The 26,842-nt window shown below is 37.6% G+C and overlaps 1 protein-coding gene across 1 annotated transcript; it reads left to right on the plus strand.

Annotated features, from left to right (window-relative positions):
* The first annotated feature begins 22,340 nt into the window (after nt 1-22,340).
* Nucleotides 22,341-26,831, plus strand: LOC148284015 (uncharacterized). The gene is made up of 2 exons (XM_088242828.1): nt 22,341-22,809; nt 23,410-26,831. Exons 1-2 carry the CDS (start codon nt 22,341-22,343, stop codon nt 26,829-26,831), a joined length of 3,891 nt encoding a protein of 1,296 aa, XP_088098954.1.
* Nucleotides 26,832-26,842: the final 11 nt, after the last annotated feature.

A 26,842-nucleotide genomic window follows, 5' to 3' on the forward strand; every position in this document is an offset into this window, starting at 1 on the left:
AAAGTAATGAATAATATATCAATATAATATAATATATCACCAAATTACGTCTTTTAAGTTATTTCATGGATGAGAGTTGTTGTATCACACAGAATCACAGAAAAAATAGTAATTTATAGTATGTTTATATTATATATTTTTTTTAAATTAAAAAAATTATGTACCTACTGTGTAGGTACAAATAAATGATATTTTTTTATAGATTACCTGTAAATAAATCACCGTTCGCCACTGTTGCACGCGGTCAAGTACAACGGCGAAGGAAATTATAACCCGAGTTTTATATAATACTACACTGTATCCTTCTCTACCAATCCACATCACCATAATGTCATCAAACCACATTCCTCTCTGCCATACTGCAAGCCACAAACGTCCCCACGTATCCTGCTACATCCAAACAATCCAGACAACCTTGCAGAAATATTTTTTTAACTCCCTTCGTCTCATCCCGACTCTGTATTTGAAATATGCCTTTTGTCGAATGGCATTTTATGTACTTGATAAATTTTCAGTTTGCGAGGACTTCCAGCGAATTTTAAAGGATATACGCTGACCAAATGTTCTGCCGTCATCTTTGTATAAAATTTATTATTGCACACTCCCATTTTACTTGTGTGTGGTGTGTGGGTGTATTTGTTTACTGGCCTCTTAATTAATCGTTGTACATTGGCAGAATGGCGAATGTTACACAGCGTGTAAAGTTAGTGTCACTAAAATCAGCCAATGACACGTCATAAACCCTGCAAATGCCTGGACTCCTACAGTCCTTTTTGATAAATGTGTTATGGGCACAGAACTTGTCTCGTCAGATGTGTTACTATCAAGACTACCAAGCCGGGCGCTTGATAATCAAATAATTAATTATTTATACATAATAATTGTTTTTTTTAAGAACGCAAAACTTCCAGCGCCCTTGAGATGATTTCACTAAAATGGCGCAATATAAATTATCCAAGTATATAGGATGGACCTAGAATAGATACGGAGTTATTTTACAAGTAAAAAAGAATAATATGTGGCGAGCAGTGATTTATTTTATAGGTAATCTACAAAAAATGTTATTTCATTTATATCTCCGTAATAAGTACATAATATATAAGTAATATAATTATTAATGGCTATTTTTTCTGTGGTTTTGTGGAAATCAGCTCATACAACAATTATAATTGTTTTCTTCGTTATATACGTATCTTTATTTTACACTATTTTAATACAACTTGTACAAAAGTTTATTAACAAATACCCCAATGACATTCAGCAGGTATTTCCATTATAATTGAAATGTCAATAGTTAGCACTAGCCGATTCCCTTAAAAATTAATAATGCCAAAAACAGCCATTTCGAACACCGCATGTCATATGTGACATATATGTCAACGGTATCATATCAAAGAAAAATAGTTCTTTAGAAATAATGTTCGAAATACTAGTTTCCAATTAGAGAATCTTCAAATAATATTTTTTATCTGCAAGCTTGTTTTGGTACTAAAAATCCTGACTGGGTTAAAGATGTAATATATGTAGTGTACTGAGGTAATCGATTAGTTTTATCGTTTACTGAAAACGGGCTGGGCGCTGGGCGCACTTCATAGATTTGTTTGTGTAGGAAGATATAAACGGTGGTGGCGATTTATAATAAATAACAATTATTTTATTTATTATTCCATAAACATAGTTTTTTTATAATTATTTATTCATTTTGTCAACTGACCAATCGGCCGAACTGACCGAGAAGAAGCGGAAGAAAACTTGAGACGTCACACGCGGAGTAATTTCATAAATACAAAACTTAAAAAAATCATAGCGCTCATTATACGATTTTGTGACTTATTTATCACTGTTTTCCCTAACTACGTTCTTCAATATCCCAAATAAATATAAAAAAAACGTTTTCTTTGTGTTTTCGGTACTTATAATTATAATTCTCGGCAGAATTTTCCAAATTAAAATGTGGGTAAGTTGGTATGGAGTATGCGGCTTTTTATTTCCGCCCGCCGAGCGGAGTTTAATATCAAAGATATGTTTATTAAATACCTCCTGAACGCAATTTCCTATGTTATCACTTATTTACGCCGTAATTTAAATATTTTTTCCTTTCTACCGTCATGATACGGTTGTACGGTATGATTAACGATGAATATCCCTACAAAAATTGACTTACCATCGTTACTTTACTGAAATACAGAAATTATTTACAACGGAACCCAATATATTAAAAAAAATTGTATCAGCAGTAACATAGATTAACCATATGAAAAACAAAATATACATAAAATAAAACCAATGACAGATATCCACAGGAATACATTAAATATAAATCAGTCGTGATGTTATTCGGTTTGTTTAATTAACTTTTAACCAACTTTATTCCGCCATCTGATCGTTTATTTATTATATTAACGTAATGTAACGTAACGTTCCATCAAATTCAAAAAAGGAACACTCCCACACTACCAGAAGTCAAACTAGAGGATGAGTCATGGGGTCTATCACAAACTCTGAATTCGGGCAAAGAAATTTCAGGTTTCTGGGCCCCAAAATATTCAATATGTTACCCAAAGATTGCAAAACCATGACCCGGATTCAATTAAACGAATTTGTAAAAAAATGGTCACTGGATTTAGGTCGAGAAAAATCGGAAAATTTACTAAAAATAAATTCCTCATAAATTAATATTGGATAACTGCCATCACATTGTTGTAATCTTTTAAAATTAAGTTTACTGTTTATCATTATGATCTTTAAAAAATAAAATTACTGTTCATCATTATTTTGTTATATTAAGCTTTTAGTGAACTTTGTTCCTAATATTTTTTCGTCATCGGATTATTGTGATCTTTAAGTTAATTCTCTATCGAAACCCAGTGGTGCATAGGGCACTGCATTGGTACCCCAATTGCAGCGAATCTGAATCAATTTGATTGCATTGTAGGTAAGGTATTTATTTTAAATAATCCCACTTCGCCTGATTATCTGAGAGGGCATTTTCAACCTCTATCACAACACGGAATATCTCTTCGTTCTTGTAACGAGAGAACCCTTTTAATACCCTTTCATCGCTCTAATTTTCTTGCCTCCTCTTTCACAGTAGTAGCTGCTCGATTGTGGAACAATCTTCCCACTAATGTTATAGACGCCCCCTTCTTTATTTACATTCGAGTCAAGATTGAAATGTCTTTATCTAAATATTTAAGTTGTTCCTTTACCCTTCTTCTTTCCTTGACACTTTTTATAGTTAATTTTTGTTTTTAATTTTGTATAAAATCATAAGATTCAATATGCCCATGTACTTGTAATTTTCTAAAACTGAACAGTTTGGGTCGGTAGGAATAAATTGCCTTAAGGCAATATACCCGCCCTTATATGAATATATATTGTTTATGTATATAAAGTGTAAAATAAATTAATAGATAAATAAGGGTATCAGTCTTATGCTTCGGGTGCCAGTCCAGGGAGAATGAAATATTGTAGTGTAGAATCACCTTTAAAGCCAATATTTTACATCCCCCCTGCCAGAAATCGAACCTTAAGCGTGGTAGAACGGGCTTATCTCCTCTAGATTTTCTTTTTCAGGATTTTGACCTGAGGTTCTGGTTCTACTCAACACACAGAACTATATTTTTCATATGCCCTTACAGTATTTTTTATAGGTAGACGTAGTAAAAATAACAGTTTCGATATAAATTGATACTACAGTAATGCACGTATTACTTTGATAGCCTATGTAAACACGATGTTAGGAAGATAAGATTATTTGGTTTGATTTATCCGTTCACTTGGGTGATTTACAACTTGTAATTCGTCCATATTCCGATAGTGCCTAGGAAAAGTAGGTACTAAAAACAGCAGGCTTATTCTGCTACAATTTCGTTTCGTAAGTTCGTTCGTTCATCATATATCCATCTCACTCTAACCCAATCTTAAAAATACTTCGCTCTCGTTCCCTCTTATACGATACGAATAAATTTACGAAACGAATTAGGCCACAGTGGCCTTATTCTGTCTTCTATTATATTCTCTTCTATTCTTATTTTCTAACGTTTCTTAACTCGATTAGTCCTATGTGGACGATAGAAGATACTAAATAATTTTATAAAATCGGCGTATCTGAAAAATACAAATTGACTTATTAACTCTCCCTTTCTGGTTATGTGTAGCCAGTTTCCGTTGCATCAAATAACTTTTACATATTTGTAAATATAATAAATACCGTGTAATTTTTTTAGTATTTCTTTGTTAATACAGTTACGTATCGTTTGAAACAATTGATTATAAAATAATGAACTCGTAGCGGGCACAGAAAAAGCATGTTATCAAATATTGGAGATAAATCACCTATACAATCAAAAGCTTACCGATGTGTCGCATTGTCGCGGCGATGAAGTAAGAGTACCAAATATTCGACTGTCTCAAACACTCTTTACATCTTGCTCTCGGCGTTATAGATTATGTTTGCAAGCGATAGAGAAAATTTCATGTGACGCGGGCCAGCCTGTACCACTACAACCGTTCGCCAGTTGCTCTCTGAGCTTCGCTAAGGGTGGCCCGTTTGCTGAATTCAATTCGTCCTTTCAAATTATATTTAGGCCAAGTATTCAATATAATTCACCAAAATTATACCAATTTGATCGAAAAAATATACACTGTAAGACAATAACTAATAACACATGTTACATGATCTTTTTTCGATTCATTATCATTTTAAGACACAATATTCATTAAAAATGAAGTTAATATATTTTATTACTAATTTAATAACATTATTAATGGTCAGCGCAATGCCTACCATGCAAGAGGTCTCGAGTTCGATTCCCGACATGGTTGATATAAAATATTTATTTAAAAGGGTGTTTTCACACTAGAATATTTTCCAGTCCCTGAACTGGTACCTGAAGCGTAAGACTGATCATCTTACCTATAACAGAAACGATCAAGATACGCTGCGATTGGTGTACCAATGCAGTCCCCTTTGCACCATTAGGTGCGAAAAGGGAATTATGATGATGATAAAAGATACTTTCCCCAAAATCAATCTTAATGTCAGCTTTCGCGTGACAAGAAATAAGTATTTTTTCCATTTTCCAGTCTGCAGCACTAACTATGCACAACACTCTTTCCTCTATCGTTCTTGCTCTACCTATAATGCTTTTTTTAATCTATTGATATATTTAACACGCCCCTTAATTTATTTACAAATAAAGTAAGACTCATTCTTTCTAGCTGCGATACGACCCCACTTGCTATTTAATGATGCTCACACTTACACACACCTAAACACTTACTCCCACACAAATACACACAAACACACCTCTTCACCTACTCTCATACAAATACCCATAAACACACCATTTTGTTGTACCACAATTTAATATGTATTATTTTTATTTAGAAACTTCGCTGGTCTGTCTTTAAACCGTATATTTTTTATGTTATTATATTATTGTTGACTGCTTGTTTCCATAAAATAAATTTAAAAAAAAGATAAAATATACCAAAAGTTCTCAAATAATTCCTTCTGCAAGAACAGAATACAAAATATTGTTTATATCAACAAAAATAATTTCAGGTCTGAAATGGTAAACCAAAAATCAGGTTCTATCCTTTTGACGTTTGTTTGCTTATTTAAAATCTATCTTCTGGTTTTAGATCGCTTTGTACTATAGGCACTAAGTACTTTCTTTTCGACTTCATAAACCTTATGAAGACCAACTTTTCTTTTTTTATCATTAGTAACACACATGGAAAAACTGCATTATAATAAAATTTATTGTTAGGATTTCTTGTCAGTGGGGGCGTGTGAATGGGACCAGTTAGTTTACAGTTTCCTGACATTTAACATACAATGTTACAATATAAAGATTCACTACTAAAACTAGGGTGACCAAATAACAAAAAAACCTCACCGTAAAAAAACACTTATAATATTATAACTCGTATGTTTACTAGGGACGGAAAGGCCGATAAAGATATTGAAAGGAGGGTGAGTGCCGGGAACAGGGTGAACGGTGCACTAAAATCTACTTTGGCAAACAAATGTTTATCGCAGGAAGCTAAACTAGCAGTTCACAACGGAGTTCTAGTTCCAACTCTAATGTATGGGAACGAAGTATGGAATTGGAAAAATAATGATGAAAGTAGGTTGAATGCTGTCGAAATGCGATCCCTCAGGCGAATGTGTGGTAAAACGATGTATGATAGGTGCACAAATGTCGAGATCCGTGAAGTGTGTAAGGCTGAGACATGCATTATTGACAGAATTAAGAAAGGGGTGCTGCGTTGGTTTGGACATGTAGAGCGAATGGACAGCGAAAGAACGACTAAAAGGATCTACGATGCAAATGTTGATGGATGCAGAAAACGAGGAAGACCGAGAAAGACATGGCACGATCAAGTCCATCAAATACTTGTAGATGGACATGTCAAAAGTAGGAATAATCGGCGTGCGTGCATAAGAAGATGTATGAATGTAGAGGAAGCTAGGTCTGTATGCCAAGATAGAGTGTTATGGCGTTCTATCCTCTCTGCCTACCCCTACGGGGAAACGGCGTGATGGTTTGTTGTTGTTGTTGTTGTTGTCGTAGAACTAAAGTTGCATTTTTTGCATTTGCAATGAAGGCGTTTCATTAAATTTATTTTGTGTAAATTGATAAATCCAATTCAAAAATAGGAACAGCTATTTTTAATACGTATTTTATGGAAATACGCCTCGCGGTCAAGTGGTCAGCGCGTTCGCTTACCGTATAAAAGGTCTCGGGTTTGATTTCCGAGATGGTTGACATGAAATATTTATTCGCTATGGTGTTTTTACACAAGAGTATTTTATAGTACCTGAACTGGCACCAGGGCCCCGATTTTATTTTTTATTTATTTACTATTTTAAAAAACCCGTTAGGGTTACATTAGAAATTTAATATTGTCTAGTCATTTTATGTCTCGTCTAGTCTAGTTAGTTCAGTCATCATGTGCTTTTTCAGATTGATTTTAAATTTTGATTACAATAGGAAGTTAAAAGAGTTATCTTCGACTGTCTTTAAAGAAAAACCGTAAACCGAAAAACCGTTTGTGTACGAAAATGAGTATATTTGCATGAAAATTGTAAGTATTTTTGTCGGTAACCTATATTATAATTGAACATGTTTAGAATAAAAAATTGTATGCATATTCTGCTTTTTATACAGAAACCATTATTTTACTTTATAGATATACAGTATAAATATACAGAAAATATACAGTATAAAAATGCCTTTGAAGGGTTAACTTAACAAAATAAGTAAATTAAAATTGTAGATAAATGTTAACTTCCCATCGTAATCGGAGCCCTGAAGCGTAAGACTTATCACCTTACATTCATTCAACAAAAATGATAAATATAGGCCGCGGTTTGTGTGATAATACAATGCAACGAAAATACTACTGATAATTGAAAAGATTTGGGAGCAATAATAAATGGTAGTATCTCATACATTTTTGACTCAATAAATATGTTTAGTTCCGCAACAAAGGCAGTCTCAGAACAAAAAACAAATCAAAACCTTATATTTATTTTAAATAAGTCGATAATTTACCGATCAATCGCAGTAAAATAGTAACTTCTGGCAACAATTTTTAACAAAAGTTTTAATGTATTCTTGCAATTTTAAACCTAAAAAACTTTATTTTATATTACTCGAAACGAAATAAAAGTGGAGATCCCGTCTTTGTTTTGACACACCTCATATACATGGACCATCTTAACAATTTTCAAACGATAGTATGTCGAGTGGTAAATCTCAAAGACCAGAAATGAAGACCTATTTCTTGAATCTTTTTGAAAGTGATAGTTTTTAGCTCAGTTTCTGTGAATAGTCTATATATTGTGTTTTAGGTTTAAATGTTTTTCTTTTCTTTTTTTAATATTAAGTTCACAAAATGTTTAAATGTTTTTATTTTCTTTTTTAATATTAATTTCACAGAATGTTTAAATGTTTTTCTTTTCTTTTTTAATATTAAGTTCACAGATTGTTTGAATGTTTTTATTTTCTTCTTTAATATTAAGTTCACAGATTGTTTAAATGTTTTCTTTCCTTTTTTAATATTAAGTTCATAGATTGTTAAAATTTGTTTAAATTTTTATTGTTTAAATGTATACTATGTATTGTTACAAGAAATGTACTATTTTTTTTATGTACCGTCCCAAATGAGTTTTCTCGTACAACTCCTGGGAATATAATATCATGATATTCATGTCTTATATGTTTTATTAATAAATAAAAAATATAAAAAAAAAATAGTATTTTCCAGCTGAAGATTGATCGACTCTTGTTTTTGAGACGCATGTATTTATATCATGGGTACACTAACAGAACACAAGATTTTTCTAATACTGTGGGATTATCTATGTAGATCAACTACTTATTACTACATACTATAACGATACGGCATTGTGTTGAGTGAATCTTAATTAAACTCGTCTCGTATGTTGATAGCCGCTACTTTTACATACATAACATATTATTATGTATGCATTATTTGATATTATCATGTTCATATTGTTATTTCACCGCTCGTATTCAGTAATCATTTTGGTATAGGCGAGTCTACATAAACCAGTTGCTCGGCGGCGTTATAAGAAAATTGCCAACAAGCTATAAAAAAGTGGCTTGATGGGATTTATTTTACATAATGCTGTGTTTATATAATCTTATTTATGTTCAACTCATCTCATAAACTTATTTTATGACTGTGTTTCTTATAATATTTGCGTATTTATGATTTATTCAAATATTTCAGTTTCAAGACCATTCCTGTCATCACTATCGTCGTCACGTAGTAACAACCCATCTCGACTAAGGACTATGGACTACCTATGACCCTTCTTCCTTCTTACATATTCATTCGTCCGTCTTAAAAGTGGTTTTGGGTGTGCGAAGAAAGCTTTAGATTTTATCTCTTACCCCATCTCATCTCGATTTTAATTTACTTATTTTGTTAAGTTAACCCTTCAAAGGCCTTTTTATGTTGTATATTTTTTATATACACTTCTTTAAAAGTATAAAAATAACATACAGTTTATTCATAATATTAATTAACCAAAGTGGTAAAATACTGAGGTTTTCTAACATTAATTTAAACGTTTGAACATAAATAAAAACAAATATTTATATTTTACCCTAGTCTGTACAGAGAGCTAAAAACGGGGTTCGAAATCTTCTTATATTCTTAAACTATAAAGCTTTAACATATTTCGAACTATCGATTGTCATTTTTTTAAAGCATAAACTATTTTGTTTACCTTTTTTGAGACATTTTACTAAAACATAATAATATCGGTCGAAAACAAGTCAACAACAAATCGAAAAAAGGACAAAGGATAAAAATATGTACACAAATATAAAAATATTGCATATTCAAGAATAACGTAACAGTAATGCATAAACAAGAATAACATAAAAGAGTTGGTTATAATAATGCAAGCATAACAAGACTTGTATAATTTTAACGTAATTGAAACAAGTACCAACTATCCGAAAAAAACCCACCAGTAGCTCAATCCATAAAAAACTATCGACATGCTTAAAAACATTCTAAGCATTTGAGCGATCGCAATGCACAATAATGAACATGCTAAAGTTATCGCAGTCAAGTCAACGCGTGTGTAATCTCTAAGTCCACGCTCTTGTCGGTTTGTTTTTTGTTTTTCTCGTAAATAAATACGGTTCACAGGCGAAAATTCGGCGTTTACTATAAAAAATAAAACAATATATTGCATTTGCTCAATAGTAAGGAGTATCTAACACAAAAAAGTGAAAATTAAATCACAGTTACTATGGTGACTGCTTTTCTTGACATGCATGTGAATGCAATGATTAGCAAGATAAATAATAAATAAATAAATAAAAATAGCAGTTTTGAAATATTTTCTGTATTTACGCCGGTGAAATTGAAATATGTGATAGCGCAGCAGGATTATACGTCGCAAAACGTAAATATTTTGACATTTAATATTAGGTGTTCACGGATTTTGCGTTGTTATCAAATACGATAAACAACCATGATGAGAAATTGGTATCACGTCGCTTATAAGCACGTCGATAGTTATTTGGGATTAAGTTACAGAAATCTGATCGTGCCTATTTGAAATCAAAAATGAATTCTTTTTATATATACATGTATACAGCGAACAACTTTAATAAGCAAATTTAATTCAAAATATCAATATTAAAGTAAGTCTTGTGATGTAAGAGAAAAATGGCAAGAACTTATAATAGATCAACGGGAGTTTTATTCAAAAGTTTTCAATACACTGTTTTGGAATAATTGTAATCCTGTATGATAGATATCCATATGGTTGAAAAAGCTGTTAAAAGTTGAACAAGATCTATGTAAAAATGAATTCTGGAAATAGTTCGTATTGACGTTAGGTATTCGAATGGTTGAGTGATTTCGTAGGGCACGTGATGGACTATTAATTTGAATTTTATTTTTTATTTATGTTGTATAAAAGATATCAAAGTTTCCACTTGTTACCCTTTATTATATCAAAACAAAGTTAATGTACATACTATTTGACCTTGTTAAGGATTTATTTCTTTTTCATTTCTGCGATGTTTTCCAATCTTGAAGTATTTTTAGATAATGAGGCCCTTATATCTTGATATAGATACAAGATGGTTTTGCAAAGACTCGTGCCTTCGGAAAAATATTTACCTTTTCTTGGTACAGGTTCACATAGGATTCAACTTGACCTAGTTCTGAGGAACACCTAACCTACTAACATCTGTATATACTAGTATATACAGAAAATGCTTTGACGAGGTAAACAGCAAACATTTCATTAAATTTTCCACTTCCGAATAAAACTTTGCTTATACGTGTCGGAAAGTGATACTAACACGATTGCTGATTTGACATCCAATGATCAATCAATCAATAATCCATCGTCATTTAATTGAAATTTCCAAATACACTTTGCGTCTCTTAAAATGAATCAAAATTATTACGTTTTATTTCTTCGTCGAGTAAAATCGAGTCTTTCGTTCGGGTAATTTTTCTGTACATGTCGATTCGGGAATGTTCGGGATTTTGCCGATTAGGTACAGTCTGTTTAAAATGAAATGTTAACATTTACAGAATACGTAATGCATGTCATCGGAAAACTTAGTAGGTATGTATTTAACGTAATTTAAATACGTTTCGTTTTCAATTTGATGCAATAGTCAGCGCTTTATAAAATAAAGCGCAATTCCTTATTTTATTTCCCCATATAAAACGTTATTCTATTAACGTCAATTCCAAAATAAATGTTTGCGGAATCTTATCGGAAGTTATTTACAATAAAAACACGACTCTGCTTTCAAATGCATGTCTCGTCTTGCTTTTACGATTGTTGGTACAATAAAGAATACAGATTCATAAAAATATTTGATGATCTAATTAAATATTCAATGCGGCGTTCCTCAGGGTGCATCGCTTGGACCATTTTTATTTCTCATTTACGATCGAAATAAAGTGGTTCTTAATTTCTTCATTATTTGGTGATGAAAATCATGGCAAAATAGTTGGGCTAAGCTTGTTGCCAAATATTTATCTGTGCATCAATTTTTCCTGTTAAGAATTCATTCAGTGAACTCACATCAAATCTATTCTCTATCTAGCAATTTATTTATTTATTTATATTTGGATAATTTATATAGCGCCGTTTTTGTGAAAATCACCTCAAGGGCGCAGTGCAATAAAAAAAATATCCCAGCACGTCTTGCAGCTACAGAGCGCATGGACGGTTAGGATTCTTGTTTCTCGTCTCCAGTTATGATATATAGGAGCTAGATTACACGTCTTGCAGCTACAGAGCGCATGGACAATAAGAAATCTAGCCCCTATTTACATTTCTATATTTTTATTTGACAATGGAGTGTACAGTTTTAGTGATTTTTTAAAAAATGAAATAAAAAACAAATTTATAAAAATAGAAGTTAGATAACAACAAGTCTTGCAGCTACTGAGCGCATGGACGGTTGGAATTCTAGACCTCATTTACTAAATTTGGATATTTGATAGTTGATAACATTTACCTGTTGAAGCTAGATTACTAATCGTCTGGCAGTTACAAAGTGCATGGACGAGTAAAATTTTGGCAACTTAAAATTATCAAAAAATTTACAAAAACAAACATTGAGCATAATAGTAAATTTGTAAAGTGTTCGTGCTAAAAAGTAAACAAAAAAAAACCAAACAGATAAAGCACTTCAACACGATGGATAGCATAACAGATAAAAATATCCGAAGGGTAGCTTTCATAGATGTTTGGTAGTCACTAGTCACTGTCGCAGTGTCGCACATGTGCAAACACATGTTGTTTGCTAAATTCCTAGAAGATGGTCCGGTCCACGTGTAGTTGCCGGAGGGGGGAAAAAAGTCTATTGTTCCAACGACTTTGTATCCATTTTAGTCTGTATTTTTTCGTTTTATAATGAGTATGAAATTCCCGCTCAATTTTATTAATTTTTGACATTATTATTAGACAAACGTGTGTATGAGAGTGATTTAAGGATTGACGTATCATTTTGTATGTACGAGTATATAAGAAAGGATATTTTAAATCTATTGAGTATGTATCAATAAGTTCACTTTTGGTAGCACTGTTGTAATTTATCGTGGGAGGTAGTATTTCAGATAATTAAATCTTGGTACGTCCGCATCACAAATTAATACATTCTTAAACGATTTAATGGGTTCATATACTTTTTTATGATTTTAAAGTAGGCGCACTGTTGTTTGAAAGTTTCCTCTATTCACTACTTGTCACATATTTTAGTAAGAATAAAGCGCAAAATAATGCTTTAAAATGAATAGTCTTCTTTTTCCACTTTTTGTCTACACATCGACCACTTATAAACATTAACACAATGTTTGTTTAACAGTTAACAATTTAATTTCGAATTTTAAGCTATTATTGGAGAGAGAAACTATAATTCACGCCCAGCCGGTACGGAGGCTGAGCGCAATTGCGTTCTAGAGTATGGTAAAGTTGACTGTTTTTTCACTTACCTAAAAAAGCCTAATATGATTTATTTTGATACACTATATCTTGTTCTCCTCTCTCTTCATCCCCGGGTGGGATTTATTATTCTTTAGGCGTGCTCTCCATAGGCTCTTGTCTAGCCATTCTTTGCCGGTTTTGACCTCATACCCTACTCCAGTCCTCTTCTATACAATTTATGCATTCCCCAACTCTTCCTTGATCAAACTATTTTATTTTAAAACAAACATATTTTTATTCAACAATCGTACTCAAAATTGATGATAAATATATTGTTTGTTGCAATTCACCAAGCCGATTTATTTGGCTTGTCGGTGAAAATCCTTAAATAAATTATATATGATATCGAATGAAGAATCGTGTTCGCTGATACTATTATATTATACTTTAGTATGCATATTTATTTGCTGGGAAAGTATAAACATACGAGTATTCATGTCTCTAGTAAGAAGGAAATGGGGTCAAGTAAATTTCTTATAATATGATGTACATATTACCACTAGTAGATTTTTATTTCACAGTGCATTCTGTGTGCAAAGTACACGGTGCCTTAACACTTATCTACTAAATAAAAGGATTATGCCACAATTTTTCCGTATCGGAGCAAATACAGGAATACAGTTCAGTTTGTCTGTACGATAAACGCGTGTTTTCGACTTGATTGACTTCTCTCGGATAAAAATCCTAGAAAAGTAAAATTGAGTGGCGATTAATCCGCCTCGTGGTGTTTTGATTAGTACGTTTGCCTAAAGTATGCCATGCTTAGGGTGCAGTGTCCGATTACCAACAAGGTCGCCGTATTTTTTTATTTTATTATTAGTATTTGCCATTACCGAAATATTTTGTGTTAACATAAAGTGTTTTTTAAATCATGACACTTGAAAAAAGTTCAAGATTGCGATTAGAAAGGCTGTCTTCATCGGTAAATACTGAGACGCTATACTCAACACTTAATTTTTTTTTTTTTTTTTTGCACCACGACAGGCCAGGAGGCCCAATTACAGTGGTGAATTACATCACAGAACACCCAGGCTTGAGAAAATACACATTTTTATTTTTGTGTTCTCACCGGGAATCGAACCCGGAACCTTTCGTGTGTGAGTCAAGCGTCTTGACCACTACACCACGGAGGCCGTCAAACTAACTTCTGTACTACCTCTACCTACTTTGGTATGTTCTACTGACTTGTCATATGATCGAATCCAACCAATGAATGTCCCCGAAAATTTAGTCCGCTTTCTTTACTTTATTCAAAATTCAAATAGTTCTCATTTATATTTTAAATAGGCTTCTGTGATAAAAAGTACCCACTTTAAAGCGATTATAAACTCCAACAAATCCTTATTCAAGCAAAAAATGCTTGCTTGAACATGATTATTGACAACTTTTGACAATTACCAAAACGGTATGCTTTAATTTTGTCAGTATTTATCTACCGAGATATTATAAAGCCAGCTTTTTTTAAATCTCGATACTTACAGGAAGGAAGATAGTAAAACAGATGGCAAAAATATAATAACTGAATTTATTTTTTATGGTAGCAACTTTCTTACGACTAGATGCTCTTAAATGTTAATAAGACAGCCTTTCGGATTTAAAACTGACATTTATGTCAGAATTTAATTCGACTTCAAAATTGATTTCTTTCTTTATCATATTTTAAATATGCTTTTAAGAAAAAAACTTGTTACTGTAGAACGATTTAAAAATTAAATAAATTGTAGTTTAAGCAAAAACTGCTTGGTGGAACAAAATTTTTGTCACTTTTATTGAGTAGATATATGTACCGTTAGGTACTAGACCCGTCACGTTGGTACATACCGATGTACTTACCTCAAAACATGGTAAGGGATTCGGTAAAGTATCTTCGTAATTGCTCGGGAGAATTTATCTTCAACTATGACGTCATAATGAAGGTATGACGTTCTTAACTTCCAAATGTAATCGCGGCCCTGGAAAGCACAACAAATATTACATTTATCAGTAGATATCGTAATGTTTAATTTAATAAATATATATATGTATGTCGGACATGCGGGGACTAATAAATGCCGAACTACCCATGAAATAATGTTTATCTTTTTACCCATAATTGGTACATATATTATTTTGTGTTTGTATACATATTAGTTAATATAAGTTTTTATTATATTTATTACTATATTATTTAGTCCTAGGTGATATTAGATATTCTTAGTATATTTTTATGATTTTCTATGCTACATATTTATCAAATTATTTCTATTGTATTCTTATATTTTTTTAGTTATTTATTTATAATTATGTATTTTTGGATTTCTTAATAATGGTTTATCAATATTGATATAGAACCACATACAATTTCAAACACAAAAAAAATCCGTCTTAGATAAGGCTGAGCTTTGTATGATAGAGACTAACCTAACCAGCTCCCCGATCACAATGGGAAGTTAACATTTATCTTCAATTTTATCTATGAAGTAAAATTTAGTTTTCTGTATGAAAAGCAGAATATGCATTTAGATTTTTTCTTCTGAACATATTCAACTATAGGTTACCGACGAAGATACTTTAAATGTTAATGCAAATATATTCATTTTCGTACACAAATATCAGTTTTTCTTTATAGACAGTCGAAAATCTGTTAATCCCCATTGTTATCGGGGCCCACATGACGCTTCATATGTATGTTCAAATTCTCTAGTGTTATATAGATTTCCTGGTAATAAATATGTGTGCATATAAATAAATAAAATAGTAAGAGTTTAATGTGTTCATCTTCGTAATTGTTTTCATCATATTAAATATCGGTAAAAATTAGCAATGATGTTGATTTTTTTCAGTAGTTTTTCATGATTTTTTACTTGATCAGAGGAAGAGTCCATTTTTTTTACTACAGCTGGCTTAAAAACATTTTAATAGCTATTATTTTTATGGTATCGTATTCGTATGGTGTCAATTATTCAAACAGTGACCCAATTAAAAGCATTTTGTCATACAATCGTGGCAAAAATAATTATAACTGACTTGTATTGAAGTCGACATCTATTTTTAAAACGCATTACGGTAGTGCCGACTGGGTGGTTTTTCTATTAGAGGACCTTCAAATGCCAATAAATACTGGTACCTGTATAGGTTCTATTTAAAAATTACAATTTCCACTGTCATCATCAGACTCCTTATCCGTAACTAATAGTTCGTAGGGCTCTCCATCAAATGCAGCGTATCTCGATCTGTTATAAATCCAAAATTTGCGGATTCATTATATGAATATCAAAACCATTCAAAGGCCGAGTTGTTGCAATTATTTTTTATAAATCCTGGGTTCAAGAAAATCCATAAAAGGCGATTTGAATTCGTGTAACGCAAGTTTCTAAGTACAATTACTTGTCGAAACAATTTAATCAATACTTTGGATAATTACTCCGATTGACCGTACATCTTACATCTTGGACATTGGCACTCTTAAAACTGTGTATTTTGCTATTTTTCAGTCAGTGGCAACCTATGATATAGTGGGCTGGGGAGGTTGCACTGCGTCTATCATGAACCCCCTAATAAACGTACAAAAATTAATACTAAGAGTGATGCGTTGTCTCCCCACTTTCCCATCTGAGACATTGTTCCAATTCATAAAGGTACTGGACATTAGACAATTTTTTTTAAAAGAGTCATCGACACATTTCTGGTCATGCGGCTACAAGAGGAGATCCCAGCATAATGCTTGTACGAGGTTTTCCTGTAATTTGAATGATTTAATTCCAAAAACACGTATGAAGTTTGCTCGGAGGAATTTCTCTTGGCCCCAAGAGTGCTCAATATCCTGGATGAACTTATTAAGTTCACCAAAACGAACGCCATTTTCAGGAGGAGGGTACAAGTCAGAATTTCCTCTAAGGGAAGAGACCATTGCAGGAGACTGCTGCGAGATATTGCATAGATTTATATACTTTTAAGCGTGTTGTCCAGATGCCCTTTGAAATATATGTATTTTTATGTAATAATATTTTATTATTGCAATGATTTAATTATGTACGTTCTTCCATTTTCCATCATGTTGTATCCCAACTCAACACAGGGCCCTTGGCCTCGTAGAGTTTGGGATTCGTTATTATTGTATTTTTTGTATGAATAAATAAATAAAACTTTTTGAAAATAAACTGTAATATTTTCATACCTTAAGCCTGGAATTTAGGAGAACTTTACCTTCATTAGTGGTATCCGGTAAGATGGTTGATCAAGATATTATATCTCAAATGAACATCAATGTTCCGAATCGCGCCACTCGTACTAACACTTCATTTGCTGAGGGAAATTACATAATCAACACCGGCTTCTTTTCTGCAATGCCAAGAATGCTTAGGCTTTACAATGAAGTGTCCAAAGACACATTCCTACAGCAAAGAGAGTTATACAAAAGATAAATAATTAGCTCACTTTTTGAAAGATGAAACTTACCGACAGGCAACGACTCGTCTGTCTGATATAATAATTGTTTCTTTGTATATTTTGTTGTTATATTATGTAGCTTACAATATGTAACATGATGTTGTTTTGATCGTACTTTTTGTACAACAATGTTTTGAGTATATTAAAATGTTTACAGACATTGCAGACAAACATTGTTGAATCTACTAACTGGTAAAATAAAAAGTATAAAAATTGGAAAATAATTTTCAGGCGTTGCCTAGTAGGTGATTTGGTTCAGCCGTATGAATATCACCCACATGATAAAGGTTTCAGCTTCTTTACTTGACAAAAGTCGACAGATGGAAGAGTTAAGGAACTGTGGATGTTAAAACATGGTCAGAATGATGAATGTTATACAGTATGTAAAGTGGCCACTTAAACCAGCCAATGACAAGTCATAAGCCTTGTAAATGCCTAGACTTCCATATTCTCTTCTTAATGTTTTCCCTCTCTTTTGCAACAAATTTAGTACATTTTAAATCTCAAATTAGTTTATATACTGATTCGTAAGGGTTTATTTAATAACTTGTAGATTATTTAAAAAAAGGAATATATAGATATATATAGATATATATACATATATATAAATATATATATAAAAAATATAAGGTCAACAGTCCTACGCTTCGGGTAACAGTCCCAGTAAGTATAGTAAAATATTATAGTGTAACACCACCGTTTAATCAACATGAATTGTCGACCTTGCCAAGAATCGAACCTAGGACCTCAAGCATTAAAGGTAAAAGCGCCAACCGCTACACCATGAGGCGGACTTTTATCTCCACTCGATTTCTCGGGATATTTATCTGAGAGTAGTGACCGACCGACACAAGATTTTCAGCCGAAACCGGCACCTAATTTCGGCTTCTGTTCTAGTTTCGGCCCAAACCGAAACCGACACATATTTTAATAAATTATAAGTCACTTCAAAACGCCCAAATGAGGCGTTTTTATTGCCAAGCCTCGCGAGTTTATTAAAGTAAGTGTTAAATGAAATACACAATAAAATAAATAACGTAAATGTAATAAGTTAAATTATTTATTTTTAGCGCTTTTTGGTTCGTTCTGTTCGACACGTCCCAACCGCAGGTTTCAACTGAGCCGAAGTGTCGGCCAATTTTCGGCCAATTTTTGGCCGAAACCAAAACTTTGGTTAGTCACTACCTAAGAGTCACTATCGAGTCGTAAACACTCGTTTAGATTTTTTTTGTATTTCATACACAATTCTTCATCTCTGTTGTAATATGTTAATGTTAACAGCTCCCCAGGGAGTTGAATCCAGTCCTTGTCTACAAAAATTTGGGAAACTCAAAATATTGTTGATAAATCCACCTGGTCCATGAAGAAGTATAAAAATTGAATAAATAAGATTTTCAGGCTTTGCCCAGTATGTAGGTGAAATAATTCAATTTGATGAATCTCACCCGCATAAATAAAGGTTTCAGCTCCTTTACTTCACAAACATCAACAGATAAAGAATTGAAGGAATATAGATGTTCAAATATGGGCAGAATTGTGAATGTTACACAGTGTGTAAAGTGGCCACTTATACCAGCTACTGACAGGTCATAAGCCCTGTAGTTGCCTAGACTTCTACATAAACTTATCTTTAATGTTCTTCATCTCTGTTGTAATATGTTAATATAAACAGCTCCCCGGGGAGTTGAATCGAGTCCTTGTCTACAAAAATTTGGACAAACTCAAAATCTTTTTGTTTCATACACAGAACTGTTCTCTCCATACAAAAAGTATTCGTTAAACACATCCCTGTGAATGTTTAAGAAATGCCATCGAAACTTTTTTTAGCACAGTTTATTCCGAAAACCAATAAGTGACAATTTGTGTTACCGTATAGGCTTTCATTATTTGCCTTTTAGTGTTCAAATATAAATATGCCTCAGGCTATTGATAGAATAGGAGAGGTATCGTCTTACTAATTTATTACATCATCTATCTTATCCACAAATAAAGATACGCTTTATCTAGGGAGTTGTTTTAATCTTAACTCCAGCTATTATAATATGTTATATGTACATTATATTGCTGACCCAAAAACCAAAGTATTCCCCAAGGGCCAGTTGAGCCAAAAAAGTTCAATTGAAATAATTGTTTCATTTTTGTAAAAAGTGGCAAAATGGGTTGTTTTATTTTACTGTTTCAAGCAACAAGTTTTCCTCGTTTTGTCAAAAACGCAACATTTTCTAATTTTTTTTTATACAGGTGTTCTTTAAATCCTGTCACATCCGAAACCACGATGATCAGTATGGGCAAGAAGACATATTGACATATTAAAACAAATAGTTAGAACGAACAAATTTTTTTTAAAGAAAATATTTTAAAAAAACAAATGGTTTCGCACTTCTGCAGGGGAAAAGCGAGGGGGGCGCCGCAGCGCGGTTGACGGTATAGCAGACTCCCCGTCCCCTCTCCTCGTTTCTCCCCTGCAGAAGTAAGCAACCATTTGTTTTTTCAAATATTTTATTTTTGTAAATTTTATTTGTTCTAAAAAAATATTTTAATGTGGGATGACGATGTCCATCTCGAAAGAATATGTTAAAATTATTCTGTCTTGTAGAATAATTTTAGCATATTTTTGGCATATCTCAGGCACATAAAAAGTTTTAAAGATTTCTGTAGATGGGGTGCTTATTAGTACCTTGAGAATAACTTTAATGACGTATTTTTGTATTTTTAAAATTCGTTTAAGATGTGCAGTTGCAGCAAACCCCATCCTATTAGTCCATATTCTAAATTAGTTTGAAACTTTTTTAAATTTACTTTTTTTGCTGCAATTTTTCCTTGAAGAGTTTGACCATATAACTCACGACTCAAGTAATTATGTTAGTAGGAACTCAGTAAAAATCGTTCGTTTTCGAGCAGTATGGGGACTCAAAAATTGATGACAAATACTTTCTTACTCATAAACCGGGCACAAATTATTTTGTAGTACTTTAAGTATTATTTTAAACTATGATCAACAGTAGGGTTATCTTTTTTTATTTTGTCTTCAAATAGTGCAAACATGAATGTTCTCATATCAACTTATATTTATCTAATCATCATTAAAATACCTAATTAAATTCAAAAGAAATATGAAAAAAAATATTAAAACATATCTTCTTGAATAAAATGAGAAAGAACTTTCATTAAATTAAAATTATTAAAGTCTAGTCTTTTTAGCAATGTTTAAACATCCACATTTCCGGAAATATTCAATATTATGAATTTTGTGATGTAAAAGAGCTGAAACCTTTTTCATGTTTGTGCGATTTATCCGACTGAATCATTTCACCTACTAGGCAACGCCTGAAAACAATTTTTCAGTTTTTATGCTTCTTCTTATACAAGTCAGTTTTATCACCAATGTTTTTAGTAAAGCAAAACATTTGTAGACAGGGTGGATTTCTTCCCTAGGGAGTTATTTAGATCTAAATGTTTTCCCTCTCTGTTGCAGCAAATTAAGATACTTGAAGAGTAATCGAGGGAATGACATTGTAAATGTGCCCATGCCCAGTCGGGTAAATGTTTTTTTCCCGGGAATCAGAAACTCCTAACATGTACAAATGTACATATATTGTAGGGATATTGCGATCCATTTTGAAATTAGGTCAATGTCGGTGTGCTCCCTGAATATCCAAGGAAACTAACCAGGCATCTATCTAATGGAGATCAAGGATTTTCATTAGTGATGACCATTTCTACTTATTATTTTATTTTATTTATAGAAAGAAAACAACAGCCATTATAAAAAAAATATTTACCAATAAACAAAAATTAAAAGCCAATTATAGTTTTCTATACATTACTAAATACAATGTCAAAAAAACGAAGAAGAAAAGCTTACCTTTAAAAAGCCACTCCGCATCATTCCACTCGTAAAAAAATGCATTAACAATGAAATAATAAAAAAATAAAAGAAAAAGTTTTTTGTTTACTCGGACTTAAAAATCCTTTCGCCGGCGGATCCATACGGAGTAACCCCAGATCAGCCTTCCCTCCTTTTTTCTTTCAAACAATAGAAAATAATTACAAATACAAGTGAACAAAAATATAAAATATTAGGTAGGTACAGTTAGATTAAATTATAATGATTGTTCCGGACGCGTAAAATCGAATAAATTAAAATAATACAATAATTAGAAAGGATCCCCGGTAAATGTATAGAACTGATGGCTGGGCTCTCAATAAAGATAAAATGGTCACTTTCGAGCCTGGCCTCAGTATTACCGGGGAAAAATAGCTAGGTTAAAATGAATAAAATGTATAAAAATATATTATGTAAATGTCATGTTGCGCGCGTCGCGGCTGCCGACGAAATGGCCCGTACGGGCATTGAGCGCCCGTATTTACGCCACCTGCGGCCGGCGGCATGTAGCGAGTGGCGGGGAAAGATTACCCCCACCACTCCGAGGCAGCCGGCGCGGGTGGGATGGCCGACTCACGGAGCTCGACGCGCACCGCTTTATAAGGCGGTCAAATGGAGATATTAAATCAGTTGAGTTCCTAACTCTGAACAGTTCACACGTGTTTTATTCCGTTCTCCGTCCTGTTCGCCTTCCTGCACTTCGCTCTTCGCTCCGCTCTGCCTGCTGACTGCCTTCGCCTCTCTGCACCACTTGGACCGGGTGGAAAGTCCTTTTCAGGGCTATTGAGGTTGACTTGCGGTCGGCGCAGCTGTGCTCCTACCTTCCGACTTTGTCTTTGGCTCTGTCTGGGAGGGCGGCTTCCCACTTACGCCGGGAAGCTTGACTGCGGCAGACGCGGGTGACGAACCGGCGAAACTTTCATCGTGGTAACGCGTACGTTACATTTGGTCCTTCGGAGCTAAGGATCGTCGCCAGTGGTCTCCAGTCTACAACACACCTACAGCATGCCGGTCAACAGATCGCCTGTGTCGACGCGTTCGGGAACGCGTCGAGACGCCGGCACGGAGCACGAAGAGGAGCTTCAGGAGCCCCAACCGGGGTCTGTACGAGCACATCAGGAGGAGCCCCAGCCAGGGCCTTCACACGACTGCCAGGAGGAGCCTCATCAAGGACTTCTGGAGGAACAAAAGGACTCGGACGAGGGATCCGCACCCTCGGAGCGGTCCATCTCATCGGCGACATTTCGCCGACAGATGGAGGAACGCGAGGCGCATCACGAGAGGCAGGTGAGCAGCCTCAACGAGATCATCGCCGCGCTGAAGGCCGCCAACGCGAGAGAGGACGCCAGACGAGACATGGCAACCCCCCTCACGCCCACCATCGAGAGGGACCTCACATCGCACGGGACGTCGGAACCGGCTCACAAGCCGCTGCCGCTGACGTCAGACGCGTCTAGGACCGACGCAGCCCTCAGTACGAGGGAGGCTGCCGCCGCACGCCACGCCGCACGCTACGCCGCTGATCCGGAGGATACCGGAGCGGCGTACATCCAGCAGCCGAGCCACTACGACAGCAGCCGGGCGAGAGACGGGGCCGCTTGGAAGCGCCCTGTCACCGACGCGGAAGCAGCCTTCAGCACAAGGGAGGCCGCCGCCGCACGCCACACCACACGCTACGCCGCTGATCCGGAGGACACCGGAGCGGCGTACATCCATCCACCGAGCCACTACGACAGCGGCCGGGTGAGAGACGGGGCCGCATGGAAGCGCCCTGTCGCCGACACGGAAGCAGCCTTCAGAGCAAGGGAGGCCGCCACCGCACGCTACGCCGCTGATCCGGAGGACACCGGAGCGGCGTACACACTTCCGCCGAGCCACTACGACAGCGGCCGGGTGAGAGACGGGGTGCCACGGAGGCACCCGGTCGCAGAGGCGGACTCCAGGACGAAGGAGGCCGCCAACACACGCTACGCCGCTGATCCGGAGGACACCGGAGCGGCGTACACATTTCCGCCGAGCCACTACGACAGCGGCCGGGTGAGAGACGGGGTGCCACGGAGGCACCCGGTCGCAGAGACGGACTCCAGGATGAAGGAGCCCGCCAACACACGCTACGCCGCTGAGCCGGCCTACGCCGGAGCGACAAACGCACATTTACAAGGCCGCTACAATGAGCGGCATCGGGACAATGAGGCGCCACCCGCACACAGCCGAAGGGAGGACGCCGACGTACGCTACGCCGCCGGGCCAGGCGAGCCCGTAGCGGCACGTACTATACCACTGGGGGGCTACGAGTTTCGTGACCCGGTGAGCGCGTGGGTACAAGAGGGGCTACCCACGGAATACATGCCGCCGGGTGCCACCGGCGAGCCTGTGACGAAATACAGACAGCCGCCGGAGTGGCACACGTTCATGGCGAGGCAAACCGGCGCTAGGGATCTACCGCAATTCTCCGGCGACCCGCTAGAATGGCGAATATTTAAGGCGCAATTTGATCAATCGACACAGATGTGCTCCCTTACAAACGCGGAGAACATTCTCCGTCTGCAACGAGCCCTCACAGGACGGGCCAAGGCCACAGTGTCGTCTTTGCTGGTAGATCCCCGAAATGTGCCGGACATTGTGAAGATGTTAGAGGCCGCCTTTGGACACCCGGAGATCGTCGTGGACAGAGTACTGGAGCGGATAAGAAAACTCCCTAAACTGGCCGACAACGCATCCCTGGAGGCCCTGACGGACTACGCGGTCGCGATAAGAAACGTCGTATCGACCGTAGAGGGCCTCGATGGAAGCCACCTCTCCTCCCCGAAGCTTCTGTCCGAGATGACTCAGAAGCTGCCACGAGTCGAGAGGATGATGTGGATTATGTCACGAGCGGATACCGTGAGAAAAGCTACCCCCAGGGATCTGGCACTGTGGCTAGCGAGACTGACCGGTGCAATACCGAATGCGGGTTGCATTGGGATCAGCACGGAACCCGCCCGAGTGGAGAAAAGGCGTACCCAAGAAAGGCACGTGTTTCTCACTCAGGACAAAAAATGCCTGTTCTGCGACATGAGTGGACACGCATTCGGACAATGCCGGAAGTTTCTCCGGAAAACGGTAGAGGAGAGGTGGACAATTGTGCGTGCCAAGTTCGTGTGCTACGGATGCCTGGAACCGGGACACAAAACGACCACCTGTGAAGCGGCGAAGTGCGACGAGTGCCACGGGCGGCATCATCGGTCACTACACCGCGAGAGAGTGGACAGTACGCCGAACGAGCAAGTCTTATTGACAAGGCGAACGGAAGTCCCAGTGACCTTCAAGGTAGTGCCAGTAACCTTGAAGGGCCCGCGTGGGTCAATGGAGATCCACGCACTACTAGACGAGGGTTCATCGGTAACTCTCCTCGAGGAGGATGTCGCCCGTGCAGTGGGCGCCACCGGGGCCTGCGAGGAGTTGAGACTCATCGGTGCCAGTGGGAACACGGACACGCTACAATCACAGCGTGTATCCGTAATCCTCGTTAAAGGAAACAAAGAATTTGGTGTCCAGGCACAGACGGTGCGGGTCATGGATCTGCCGCACCGCAACCGAAAGAGCACCAAGACACACGGGCCAGGCATCAAGCCGAAGATGTTAATCGGTCTTGATTACGCCACCCTAATGGTATCTACAGGCCCGCCAGTCCTACAAGAGGACGGGCGGCTAACCATCGAGACGGCCCTAGGAGCCGTCACCTACGGCGGGGCTGTGCACCCCGCCTTTGAATTACCCCCAGACGGCCAGGGTGAAAGGGACTTAGCGGAACTGGTAAAGAAGAGCTTCGCCGTTGACTCGCTAGGTGTAACCACCCTGGAACGTTGCCGCGCCGCAGATGTGCGAGCGGCGGAGCTCATGAGCAGCTCAACCACACAACTACCATCCGGACGATGGGAGACCGGTTTACTGTGGGCGAAAGACGGAGATTCTTTGCCCTGCAACCGGCAAGCAGCCATGAAGCGGCTGCACTCCCTGGAAAATAAACTACGGAAGGATCCGATACTGGCGATCGCATATCGCGCCAAGATGGCGGACTACATTGAAAAGGGATACGCCGTCAAACTAAGCCGCGAGGAGGTAGACGCCCACCATTCGCGCAAATGGTACCTGCCCCACTTCGCGGTGACAAACCCCAACAAGCCTGGCAAGATAAGGGTCGTGTTCGACGCCGCCGCCCAGTTCCAGAGGACGGCGTTGAACGACCATCTACTGACGGGACCTGACCTGCTTTCATCCCTCCTCGGAAACGTGATCCGCTTCAGAGAGGGACGAGTAGCCATCGCGGCCGACATACGGGAGATGTTCCTGCGGATAAGAATCCGGGAAGCCGACCAGCAATCGCAGCGGTTCCTATGGCGGACGCAGGACGGGCAGGAGCCCGACACGTTTGTCTTCGCGTCCATGATGTTTGGAGCGAAGTGCTCACCCAGCAGCGCGCAATTCGTGCGAAACACAGTCGCACGAGCACACGCGAAAGAATTTCCCGCCGCAGCAGAGGCGATCGAGCACAATATGTACATGGATGACTACCTAGACGCCACAGACAGCGAAGAAACAGCTGCAAGCCTGGTACGAGATGTTACCCTCGTACTCGGCAATGGCGGGTTCCGGCTCACCGGGTGGGCTTCAAACAAACCAGATGTCCTGGAAGAAGTAAAGGCCGACGACCGGGCCAATACAGCAGTCACCATAGGGGAAGAAGTAATGACGGAGCGGGTCCTCGGGATCGTATGGGATCCCAAGAGCGACCTATTTATATTTCGGCACGGAGCCGAAAGTGCAGCCATCCCGGAGCGACCCACCAAGCGCGGCATGTTGAGCGCCGCCATGAGTATCTTCGACCCAGTAGGCTTCATTGCGTGCCTCACGATACGGGCGAAGATATTGCTGCAAACCATCTGGAGGACAAACACAGGTTGGGACCAACCGCTGCAACCGGACCACGCCGAAAAGTGGTTGGAATGGCGCGACCTGCTGGCAGCGAACGGCTGTACAATACCGAGATGCTCGCTGCAAGGGCAGAAAGAACCCGTGACACTGCACGTGTTCTGCGACGCGTCAGAGCAGGCATGCTGCACAGTGGCATACTTTGTGGGGGCCGATACCACAAGTTTCGCAATGGCGAAGTGCAAGGTGGCCCCCCTAAAGCCTCTGTCAGTGCCTAGACTAGAACTCCAGGCAGCGCTACTAGCGGCAAGGATGGCCGCCACCATAAAAAAAGAGAGTCGAGCTCTCATCACCCAAACCGTGTTCTGGACGGACTCGAGCACGGTCCTGTGTTGGCTGCGAACCGACCCACTGCGGTACAGCACGTTCGTCGCAAACAGGCTGGGCGAGATTGACGAGCTCACAGACGTACGGGACTGGAAATGGGTCCCCACCAAGGACAACCCAGCCGACATAGGGACCCGCGACAAGGGCCACCCGACCTTGCGAGGTCGGGACTATGGTTCGGAGGCCCCGGCTTCCTGAGAAAAGGGGAA

This window comes from Micrasema longulum, unplaced genomic scaffold (genome assembly GCF_059751315.1).
Source record: "Micrasema longulum isolate JH-2025_06_02 unplaced genomic scaffold, ASM5975131v1 h1tg000166l, whole genome shotgun sequence".
Taxonomy (NCBI): domain Eukaryota; kingdom Metazoa; phylum Arthropoda; class Insecta; order Trichoptera; family Brachycentridae; genus Micrasema; species Micrasema longulum.

What these genes read in the sequence shown, in the direction of transcription:
- LOC148284015 (XM_088242828.1), top strand. Translation starts at nt 22,341, where the DNA reads ATGCCGGTCAACAGATCGCCTGTGTCGACGCGTTCGGGAACGCGTCGA. An exon ending in TAGGACCGACGCAGCCCTCA is followed by an intron (nt 22,810 to 23,409) that starts GTACGAGGGAGG and finishes ACCCGGTCGCAG; the next exon opens with AGACGGACTCCAGGATGAAG.